At 40.2% G+C, this 12,124-nt stretch overlaps 1 protein-coding gene across 5 annotated transcripts in view; it reads left to right on the forward strand.

Annotated features, from left to right (window-relative positions):
• The window catches only part of TULP4 (TUB like protein 4), a 132,888-nt gene that overhangs the window by 29,307 nt on the left and 91,457 nt on the right, over positions 1-12,124 (forward strand). For 3 of the 5 annotated variants that reach the window (XM_084777527.1, XM_084777526.1, XM_084777529.1), the window contains exon 2: positions 6,591-8,556. In XM_084777527.1, the coding sequence (XP_084633653.1) occupies positions 8,305-8,556 (252 nt within the window). In that variant the 5' untranslated portion in view covers positions 6,591-8,304. Of the gene's footprint in view, positions 1-4,127; positions 4,279-5,557; positions 5,579-6,590; positions 8,557-12,124 lie in introns of those variants that run through there. The other 2 variants (XM_084777528.1, XM_084777530.1) reach the window with 2 other exon arrangements.

Consider the following 12,124-nt stretch of genomic DNA (forward strand, 5'->3'; position numbering starts at 1 on the left):
AGTTCCAGCCCTGCTTGAGTTCCTGCAGGACTTCCTTCAGTGATGGACTATCATATGGAAGTGTGAGCCAAATAAACCCTTTTTCCCCCAACTTGTTTTTGGTCATGGTGTTCCATTAGAGCAATAGTAACCCTAAGTAGGACAATCATGAAGATAATCTGGCTTTAAAATTTTTCATAGCATTCTATTGCCTTTATACTTCTGAGTCTTGGCAGAACTGACAGTTTGATCACTGTGACTTTTGCAAATTGGTACAAATATCAACACATGGAAAACAGCAAAGGATGATGTAGTGCAGTGGTTGAGAGCCCCAGGGGGTTCTAATGGCCCTTTCATAGGGGTCACCTAAAACCATATGCATATAAGATATTTACATTATAATTCATAACCATAGCAAAATTAGAGTAATGAAGTAGCAGTGAAAATAATATTATGGTTAAGAGTCACCACAACAATTATCCTTTCTCTCCCCCCCCCCTTTTTTTTTTTTTGGTTTGTTTTTGAGACAGGGTTTCTCAAGTTTTTGAGACAAACAGCCCTGGCTGCCCTGGACTCATATTGTAGACCAGGCTGGCCTCAAACTAACAAGAAATCTGCCAGCCTCTGCCTCTCTGAGTGCTGGGATTAAAGATGTGTGCCCCCATGCCTGGCTGAAACAAGGGCTTCTTAGAGGCCTTTGTTGTTTTGTGTTATTAAGGAATATCCTCAATGATGACAGGTAAGGTCCACATTGAGGGCCCAGAGTTTTAGAATGGATAGTGTAATGCTGTCGACAGGTTTACTACGATAGTATATAGCAGATGATTCCTCCTGTTGTATGTTTTCTTAAGTTCATACCCACTTACTACTTGAATTTCACCAGTCATTACAATTAGTGACTTCATCAGATAGTTGCAATGTAAAAACTAGTCTTTAGTTTAAGCTACAGTATGTTGAAGCTATTTTTACAAAACAGTGTTTGTTTCTCTTTATTTCTCAACCTGGCTATCACACAAATAATCAAGACTCTTGTATTTGCTTATAAGGCTTTCCAACACAATCTTGAGCAGTTTAAGTCTGTTCTTAACCCTCTAAACTATCCCGACTCCATCTTTGCCAAAATCCCAGTTACTTACTTCTTTCTCTGCTCCAGCTCAATCATCTTCTTCTTTTCTTCACCTCTGCCTGTGGCCAAATCCCCTGCTGAATCCCCTACTTCCTTCCCTAACTCCTCTTCCTCTGACTGGCAGGAAATCCAGCAGCTGCAAGCTGCTTTATTGACATATCAAGAGGACAGTTGGGGAGCAGAGTTTATACAACTTTGAGACAGGAGATTCTCAGAAGAAGGGTTGCAACCAGATATGGGGAGAGGGTACAGAAGTCAGCATTTGAATTACACAATAAACTTATGCCTACATCTCCCCTTTTTAGTCTAATAAAAGGCTCCTTTTCTTATATATATAATAACTATATATAATAATAGTTATGAAAATTATTAGGTAAGATTTACATTTGTATTTTTGGCACCTTTGGATAAAGTATTCTACTATTTATCAATTTCTATCATCCTAAACAATTTCAATTTAACTGTGAGACTATAACTGTGTAGTCTTCAACCCCATCAGAGACTTAAGAAGGAATAAATATTACCTAATATGTAGGAAATTCAGGCAAGCAGTTTCCAAAAGTATAGAAATGACAGCAATATTTTGCTGCTATAACATTGGAGCATCATCTTCAGCCTTCTGACTCAGAATATTTGACAGACTTTTCTGTGAAGTAGGAATTATAAAGGACTTGCCTACCTTGTCCTTGCAAAGCTGGGCAGACAACTGTCCTGCATCTAGTTTGTCCAGTTTTGCATAACATTCTGTCTCTAATTGACACGAGGCCATTTTCTCATCCAGTGGCTAGCTTGCCACATATGAAGCCTTTGATGCTCTTTGAAATAGAATGGGATGCCCCTAGGAACAGACCTGTCTCATGTCAAAAAAAGCCTTAAGTTAATATCTTTAAATGCCATAGTCTGTAGATATCTGAGGTTTTTGAAGCCATCTATCTTATTTGAATTGTTTGTTTTTAGCTGTTTTCCATCTGTCAATCTAGAAAACATTTTTGTAACCAATTAAACTAACATGACGATGAGTTTTTCTGACTTCTAATATGCATTTCTTATTTATCCTAAACAGTTTGTAATAGTAGCTTTCAAAATGACTAGAATTTAACATTGCAGTTCTTAAGAATTACATAGGTACCAGGCGTAGTGGCGCACGCCTTTAGTCCCAGCACTCGGGAGGCAGAGGCAGGCGGATTGCTGTGAGTTCGAGGCCAGCCTGGTCTACAAAGGGAGTCCAGGACAGCCAAGGCTACACAGAGAAACCCTTTCTCAAAAAACCAAAAAATAAAAAATAAAAAAATAAAAAAATTACATAGGTTACAGTACCTTGGCAGGCCGTGATCAATTATAATCTTAAATCTGTGTTAGTATACACAGACTTACACCAATGTAATATTGGCTTATTAATGTTCTTTGATCTAATAGTACGTTCAATAACCTACCCTTTTACTTATCATTCCTATAACCAATCTCTATAAAACAATGAGAAACATCTGTCACCCATAGAATGACCAGAAACCATCACCCCCTCTTGGGAATGGGGCATAGTTGTCTTACATTGCTTCCAGCTGATTTGAGATGTAGTTTTTATTTTTGGGGGTCTAGGAAAATTGGAATATTGTCCAGTCTTAAGAAACTGTAACTTTTGCTGTCCAGTCTTTTCATGCTGAGAAAATTTAGAGATTAACTGAAGTCCTGACTGGAATAGTCTGTGATGCTGGATGATTTAGCTAGCCATTTTAAACTTGTCCCAGATCAGATTTTTGAGGAATCAGTGTCACTGAGGCCATCGGTAAGGTTGGATCACCTGGGATACTTGCCTTTTTTTGGTGTCTGGTTCTTGTTCTGCAAAATATTAACTTTCAGAGGTATGATACATTTGTGTATTCATATGTGTATGGACTGTGCACTGAGCACAGTTCAACTAAAGATGATGATTCTCTGTAAAATAAATTTTTTAATCTGTGCCCTTTAAAAGAATGGCATGATAAGTCCTGAGGAATTTCTAAGATACCATGTGATTGCGGGGAATTGAACTCAGGACCTCTGGAAGAGCAGACAGTACTCTTAACCTCGAGCCATCTCTCTAGCCCCATCCTGGGGAATTTGTAACTGAAGATTTATTGGTCATCCTAGCTGAAGTCCTGGCTGAAGATATTTTTATATTTTAGTCAGTCTCAGAACTGTTCCCTGTGGAGAGATCAGCAAATTAAGTTCTTGCTAGATTACTGTACACTCTGTGCCACATTGGTACGCCATATGTTGAAGTTATTTTTACAAAACAATATTTGTCTCTCTTAGTTTATTTTTTAACCTGGTTATCATACAAATAATTGAAACTCTTTTATACTTGTTTATAAGGCTTTACAACACAATCTTGAGCAATTTAAGTCTACTCTTAACTGTCTATGCTATCCTGACTCCATCTTTGCCAAAAATCCCAAAGTTACTTGCTTCTTAGTTCTTTCTCTGCTCCAGCTGAATTTTCTTTTTCTTTTCTTTCTTTCTTTCTTTCTTTCTTTCTTTCTTTCTTTCTTCTATCACAAAAGTTCAGTTAGCAAAAAGTTTCATATGAAAATGTACATGACCCAATTTTTTTTGTTTTTTTTAAATTTTATTTTATTAATTTATTCTTATTACATATCAATGGTTATCCCATCCCTGTATCCTCCCATTCCTCCCTTTCTCCCTCCCATTTTCCCCTTACTCCCCTCCCCTATGACTGTGACTGAGGGGGACTTCCTCCCCCTTTATATGCTCATAGGGTATCAAGTCTCTTCTTGGTAGCCTGCTATCCTTCCTCTGGGTGCCACCAGGTCTTCCCATCCAGGGGACGTGGTCAAATATGAGGCACCAGAGTACGTGTGAAAGTCATACCACACTCTCCACTCAACTGTGGAGAATGTCCTGTCCATTGGCTAGATCTGGGTAGGGGTTTGAAGTTTACGGCCTGTATTGTCCTTGGCTGGAGCCATAGTTTTGAGCGGGACCCCTGGACCCAAATCTGCCTATCACAATGTTCTTCTTGTAGGTTTCTAGGACCCTCTGGATCTTTCTACTTTCCTATTCTCCCATGCTTCTCTCATCTGGAGTCCCAATAGGATGTCCTCCCTTCTGTCCCAGTTTCCTGGTAAATGAAGATTTTCATGGGACATGCCCCTTGGGCTAGTATGCAGATATAAGTGAGTATATACCATTTGACTCTTTCTGCTTCTGGGTTAACTCACTCATTATGATCATTTCTAGTTCAATCAATTTGTCCACAAATTTTGGGAATTCCTTGATTTTAATAGCTGAGTAGTATTCCGTAGTGTAAATGTACCACAGTTTCTTTATCCATTCTTCTACTGAGGGACACTTAGGCTGTTTCCATGATCTGGCTATTATGAATAAGGCTGCTGTGAACATGGTTGAGCAAATTTTCTTGTGTGCTGGAGCATCTTCTGGGTATATTCCAAGGAGTGGAATAGCTGGGTCTTGAGGAAGCCCTATTCCCAGTTTTCTGAGTTAGCACCAAATAGATTTCCAAAGTGGCTGTACTAGTTTGCATTCCCACTAGCAATGAAGGAGTGTTCCTCTCTCTCCACATCCTCGTTAGCATGTGGTGTCGCTTGTAACCATTCTGAGGGGTGTAAGATGGAATCTCAGAGTTTTGATTTGCATTTCCCTGATGACTAAGGAGGTTGAGCATTTCTTGAAGTGTTTCTCAGCCATTTGATATTCCTCTGTTGAGAACTCTCTGTTTAGTTCCAAGCCCCATTTCTCAATTGGGTTATTTGGGTTTGGTGGTGTTTAATTTCTTGAGTTCTTTATATATTTTGGATATTAGACCTTTGTCAGATCAAGGGTTGATGAAGATCTTTTCCCAGTCTGTAGGCTGTCGCTTTGTTCTACTGACAGTGTCTCCTGCCTTACAGAAGCTTCTCAGCCTCATGAAATCCTATTTATTAATTGTTGACATTAAGACCTGGGCTGTTGGTGTTCTGTTCAGGAAGTTGTCTCCTATGCCAATGTGTTCCAGGCTCTTCCCCACTTTTTCTTCTAACTGACTTAGTGTCTCTGGTTTTATGTTGAGGTCTTGATCCACTTGGATTTGAGTTTTGTGCAAGGTGACAAATATGGGTCCAGTTGCATTTTTTTACACATAGACATCCAGTTAGACCAGCACCATTTATTGAAGATGCTATCCTTTTTCCATTGAATGGATTTGGCTTCTTTGTCAAAAATCAAGTGACCATATGTATGTGGATTCATATCTGGGTCTTCGATTTGATTCCACTGATCAACCAGCCTGTTGCTGTGCCATTACCATGCTGTTTTAATTACGGTTGCTTTATAGTACAGCTTGAGCCTCACAAAGACCCAACAAAGAAAGAGAATTTTGGACCAGTTTCTCTTATGAATGTTGATGCAAAAATACTCAATAAAATACTTGCAAAACGAATACAAGAACACGTCAAAGATATCATTCACCATGACCAGGTAGGCTTCATTCCAGACATGCAGGGATGGTTTAATATACAGAAATCCATCAATGTAATCCACCATATAAACAAACTGAAAATTAAAAACCCCACATGATCATCTCCTTAGATGCAGAGAAAGCATTTGATAAAATCCAACACCCATTCATGTTTAAAGTTTTAGAGAGATCGGGGATACAGGGCACTTTCCTCAACATAATAAAGGCTATATACAGCAAGCCAATAGCCAATTAAAAAAAAAAAAGATTGATTTATATTTATTTTGTATACAGCGCTCTGCTTTCATGTACACCTGCCCACCAGAAGAGGGCATCGGATCTCATTGTAGATAGCTATGAGCCACCATGTGATTGCTGGGGATTGATCTCAGGACCTCTGGAAGAGCAGACAGTGCCATTAACCTCTGAGCCATCTCTCCAGCTCCCCCACATGACCCAATTTTACATCACAATCAACCAGGCTCTTTGGGGAGGCATGTGGGCACCTCTGCTGATCAGACATTGTTTAGACTCTTCCCAAGGCTTCTAACATGATGCTGTTTCCTCATCTGACACCATTCCGATGTTACTCTGTTGCCCACTAGTTGCCATCTCCACACATTCATCAATTATAAGATTCATAAAGGGATCAAAGCCCCGTAGTATTCCTTGTATGTGTCTGCTTGTGGCAGAATCCCCTACTGAATCTGCTACTTCCCCTAACTCCTCCTTCCCTGAATAGCAGGAAGTCCAGCCCTATTCTCTTCCCTGTTCAGTGTTTGCCTACAAGCTGCTTTATTGACATAACAGGGAGACAATTGGAGATCAGAGATTATACAACATTGAGACTGGAGATTCTCAGAACAAGAGTTGCAACCAGATATGGGGGTGGGGGCACAGAAATCAGCGTTTGAATTACACAATAAACTTATGCCTGCAACGACACTTACTTGCTAGAATTTTTATTTGCTACTTAAAAACAAAAAAACAAAAACATAATATATCCAATTTTTTGTTACTGTTGTTTTACAGATTTGTAAGAGCCCAGGCCCTTCAAGTCATGAGTGATCTGATGGTTCCTGAATTAACTGGGAAAACGAACATATCAAGTGCCAGTTGAAGAGTGTGTCTGCATGTGTAAAACCTTTTCTCTACATAATACTTTTTCATAAGAAGACAGGCTCATTCTGAATATAAAAAGGTTTGCAACGGATGAAAATTAATCCAAGCATCAGATGGCAGAACTTGATGCTGTTGGGGTCTGGAGTCCATGGAGAACAGCTCATCGCTAACTGCAGATTTTCCCTACGGTGTTCACAGGCAAAGCAAGTTTGTAGGAGAAGAAAGGATTGCATAGACCGAGCCTCACGAAGACCTCTCCAGTGTAAAGAAGACTTTCAAACTGGACTGGAGCTCAGTAACTTTTACTGTGGCTGTAGCTGGAGTGAGGGGAAGATCTGAAAAGGAACAGATTCCTTTGCGTCTTCAGCTGACTGTTTGAATTTTTAAAATTTATTGTTTATCTTTTCCTTTTCTGCACATATATGGTATTTAAAATTTTAGTTGGAACTGTCATTTCCAAAATAAATATCAAAGAAAGGCCTTTCTTGGCCTAAAGGTATGTGAACAGGCTGGAATGTGAACAGGAAGATATCTTTCAGCAAAGTGCAGAGCCATTCTCAGGAGACGCTACAGCTCAGAGGACTCTGATGTACACCTGGGTGCATATGAGAGGAAGATTATTTAATGGACTTAATTTTAAGATTGCTTTTATTAATAGAAGAATGCATGATCTTTAGGAGCAAAAAAGCCGAGAAACGAGTTTAAGGACAAAATCTTGCAGCCCGACTCTTTGTAAGCAAGAAGTAGGACCAAACTAAAGAAAATATTGGTCCTTTAAGTGGCTCTGGCTTTTACCTCTGCTCAGGGCAAGGGGCTTTGCTCCAGTCTCTATGGCACTGAGGGTTGCTCCACTAGAGGAGGAGCCATTCTAGGGACAGAGGGACAGTCTTTGAGACAGGAAGCTTCTGATTGTGAGCAGTGGGGGAAAGAGTGTTTATCTTCCTAAGACTTCAACTGCTGTCTGCATGAGCTCTGGTCTGATTTTGCACGTTAGTGTGCCTTTTCCCTTATGCCACCTTTTCCAGCTGTACAGCAGAAATTTGTCTAATTCAGAAAACGTGCCAGAGAGTGGCTTCAGAGGGAGGAGGATCTTGTATCTTCATTCTCTGCGTGTGAACTTTTGAATAGAAAATTCCAGCTAGAGGGATTCTTACTGCCTTATGTTACTTGAAATCTATGTGTTTGCAACCTTTTATCTCTGGAATCACACCACACACACAACAACAACAACAACAACAACACAACAAAACCAAAACTGGAGTCTCAGGCTGAGAATAACCAAGCTGAGTAAAAACGAAGAGAACTGATTCTCCATCACCACTTACTGACAGAGCTCTTTCTCCAAAGGATTGGGATATTTTCCCCCTAAGAACTTGAAAATTAAAATAGACCCCATGTATTTTTAGGTGTTACTTTTCTTAGCAGGCTGACATTATCTTTTATAGCGGAATTTTTCACTATGCATTGGTGGATCTTTATAAAATACTGACCTAATTAGACTCAAGATCAGTTGTAACTAAAGGAGAAAAACAAAGCAGCGGAGTTCAACCACAAAAATAGCCAATGAAAGAACTTGTTTTGATGTTCTCAGCACTCTGCAAGGAGATAATTCATTGAGAAAAGTATGTATGCAGCAGTGGAGCATGGGCCTGTGCTCTGCAGCGATTCCAACATCCTGTGCCTGTCCTGGAAAGGGCGTGTCCCCAAGAGTGAGAAGGAGAAGCCAGTGTGCCGAAGGCGCTACTATGAAGAAGGATGGTTGGCCACAGGCAATGGGCGTGGTGTGGTGGGGGTGACTTTCACTTCTAGTCACTGTCGCAGAGATAGGAGTACTCCACAGAGAATAAACTTCAACCTTCGAGGCCACAACAGTGAGGTGAGCTGTGATTTTTGCTTTGCTTTTTCTGTGGTCATTCCCAGTGGTCATTTTGAGCTTCCCCCCTGGCCCCAAACTTTATTTCAATTTCTTAGACTTGGTGGTTGTAAGACTTGGTGCTGGGAACTCTGTCTCCTGTGTGCCACCAAGAAGGGCACTAAGGTGGGCATGGATCCCAGTGCCCTGTCCTTTCACAAGTAAGTCACTTGTCCCCTCCTTCTGTGCTTTCCTCTCCTCCTGAGAGTTGCTGCTGCTTGTGTGAAAGGCACAGCTATTTGGGGGATGCCCAGTGTAGGGGATGCCCAGTGTAGGTAGGCGAAGGGAGAATCTCAGTAGATAATCCTAACCTGCTTTTTAATGCGTATTTTATTCTGTCTGTACGGCTCAGTGTGAAAATCAGAGTGGTGTTGCTTTTGTCATAGTATTGGATTGCCGTGTGTTCTGTAGTGATGGCTTAATACCTAGCCTGTACTTTTGTAGTGGAAGTATAAGACTTCATTAATTTGACAAGACCCATTTTTTTCACATTGTATAGGCTATATTATACTGATGTTTGCGTGTTCTATATTGACACATAGGTTCCCTCGTCTTCTGAAGCCCCAGAGTGCGTTATATTTGAAGTTTATTCTACTATTTATTGAGGAATGCTTAAGTGCTAACTACTGCGTTTAAAAGAAGGCCATGGCTGATAGTTTCTTGCTAAGTGTTTATTTGTATAAACACCATGATAACACGCTTTATTAGCTTATTTGCGTGTTTCTTAAGAGGAATCTGACTATTTCAGGCATCTTAAAATGTCATTGTGGAAAAGCAAGACTTGTTGAGATACGTGCTTAAGCCCATCCAGTTGTTATAACTATACACCATAGATGTGGTAGGTTACGAACAACACTGACTGGTTTCCCACAGTTCTGAAGAAGCTTGGTCTGAAATCTGGGTTGCCAACTTACAGGGTTCTGTGGAGATGCTGGGGTATGCTCTTTTGACTTGGCGCTGTTTGAAAAAGTTCCTCCCGTGCGTGGACAGCCTGGACTGACCTTTCATTGCCCTTGGTGGAAATTCACTACACAACTTTACCTTGTACTATATTCCTCACTCTTAAAGGCCTCTCACCAAAAGCTATGGCTGGGATAATGTAATAAAAACTGATGTTGATAAATATAAACTAATGGTAGTTTCCTGGGGAAAACATCTATGCAGAAAATTGAGTCTTCCACAGAACTGATTACTTAGACACAGACATTTGGATATTAATGTAATATCAGTGAACATGAGACGGAGGGTCTGAGAAAAACCATCAAAGAGGAAAAACTTAGGCAAGCTGTAGAAGCTGACAGGCTATAACTGAACCGTTAGTTTCCATGCCCAGCTTCAGAGACGCAGAGCTACCATGGGCAGGAGGAGACTTTGACTATACAGTTAATGACAAACTCTGGGGCCCTCCTGGAGGCACAGCAAATAGTTTTAGGAATCCTGATGTTCTTTTATCCTTTACAGGCTTATAGCAAAGATAAAGATCACAGTGAAACAGACTTTATTACAAAGACACAGGGAGGAATATTTGGCTCAGTGAACTGCCTGCTTTCTTGAGCACGCTTGTTAGATCAGGACTTCCCTGGTATTGAGAAAAACAAAGAGCAGACTACATTTGCATAAACAATGTTTGTATGATGCTAGAAAAACTGCACAGTATTTTAAGAATCAAAGGAAAGGATGGTGGTCTTATGTTACATGTAAAAGGAAAGTAAAAGAGGAAAAGGAAGAATTAAACAAGGGCCTGAGAGACTAGGCTTCTGTAGGAAGGTAACTTTGATATGTCAGGTAGTAGGAAATAACTTCTGATCTGTTAACTCTGTGCCAAACTTAGAGTCAAACTCAAATAGAGTCACCCCATCTAGCGTTTCTGTAACCTCAAGGGGTTATGACACTACTCTTAAGGAAAAAGACATTGAGTTAAAAGAAAATTGATTTTATCAAAATGTTAATTTTTATTTCTCATGAAATTTGTTGTTTGCTCACTTTGTTTCTTTTATTTCAATATAATTATATAATCAAGGAAAATCTTAGAAAAACTGTATCCTAAAAGGCTATATAATCAGTGATTAAAACTTCTGAGCAAATGGTTTTATGTATAAATAAAGCCTGTGAGAGACACGGATTGTCAGAGTAGGTCTAGGTGCTTCCTCTGTCTCTGGTAAAATGAAACTAACAGGTGTCTCGCATCTGACCGCTCTTGGCGTCCACCTGCTTCAGGCCCAGGGCTGGACCCTTACCCTCAGCCCCACCCCCACAGCCACTGTTTCCAGAACTGCCCTCTGGAGTCTCGCTCCCGAGGACTTCCACATTGCTAGAAGCCTTGCCCCCAGGCTTGCTTCAGCCGAGGGGTTTAGAGAGGAGCCAGCGTCCATAGAGGAGTAGTGTGACTGACAGCCTCACGCATAAACTTCCACCAAATCAGGCTTTATACTCATCTTCGTCCATCCTTGCTGCTGTAATATGTTATACTAGATAGTTTACAAGTAATATAAATTTAAGGAAAACCAAGACGTACCAAATCCAGGCAGGTTCGATACACATGTCTGAGCGCTTACTCTTCTCTGGAGAGATGTCCCTTGCTGTAGTGCCCATCGGGTCTTTCATAGAGGTGCTGTGTACTTCAGTGAGGCACACCCTCACTGAAAGGTAGCCCGTGTTCTTTCCTATATACTCTGTGAGACTTCTTTTGCTCAGTACAATATCTAAGCTCCATCCCTGTTGTGTACATTGTTAAGACTGTTCTTTTAAACTGGTGTTGGTTTTCCATGCACAATTAAGGTTAAGATGCACAATTTGTCCATTCTTTTGATGAGCATTTGGATTTCTTCCAGTTTTTGGCTGTTATATTCATAGCTGCTGTAAACACTCGTGTACAGTGCCATCTTTTGGCATGTATTTAAGAGTGAAAATTGCCAGTTTTCCTAAGTGGTTATACCATTTTACTCTACCATCAAAATAGGAAAATTTCAGTTGTAAAGCCAGGTTGAGATTCTGCTTCTCAGTTTACTAAGTTTACTAAGAGCTTTCTTACGAGTTTGAGCTTTCCTTACTAAAAATATAAGTGCAGGGATTATATCTGCTTATGTGTATATATAATATTTTTATTCTTGGAGAATTTTATGTAATGTATGTACTTTTATGAAGAATTATATTTTACAGATACTTGCAAATTTACTACAGTGGGTCCACAAAACACATGTCTTACATATACATGGTTATTGTCTTAAAAGATACATAATAAAATCAGTATGCGTATGTTTGCTAAAAATAGCATATATTTCAGGTCTTACAGTGCTGTAGTTTTGAATTCCTCACACAATGCAATCTCTGCTCTAGATCTCAGTCTGGGTAACATGGTACTGGCATGCAGGTGTTGGAGGTGTAGGACTAAGGGTTTTGGGCCCTGTACTGCCTGGTTTTGTGTGTCAACTTGACACAAGCTAGAGTCATCAGAAAAGAAGGAGCCTCAGCTGAGAAAATACCTCCATGAGACCCAGCCTTGTGGGGCTACTAGATTCTAGGTTTTATACAG

Source organism: Acomys minous (assembly GCF_964271855.1).
Source record: "Acomys minous genome assembly, chromosome: 3".
NCBI lineage: Eukaryota > Metazoa > Chordata > Mammalia > Rodentia > Muridae > Acomys > Acomys minous.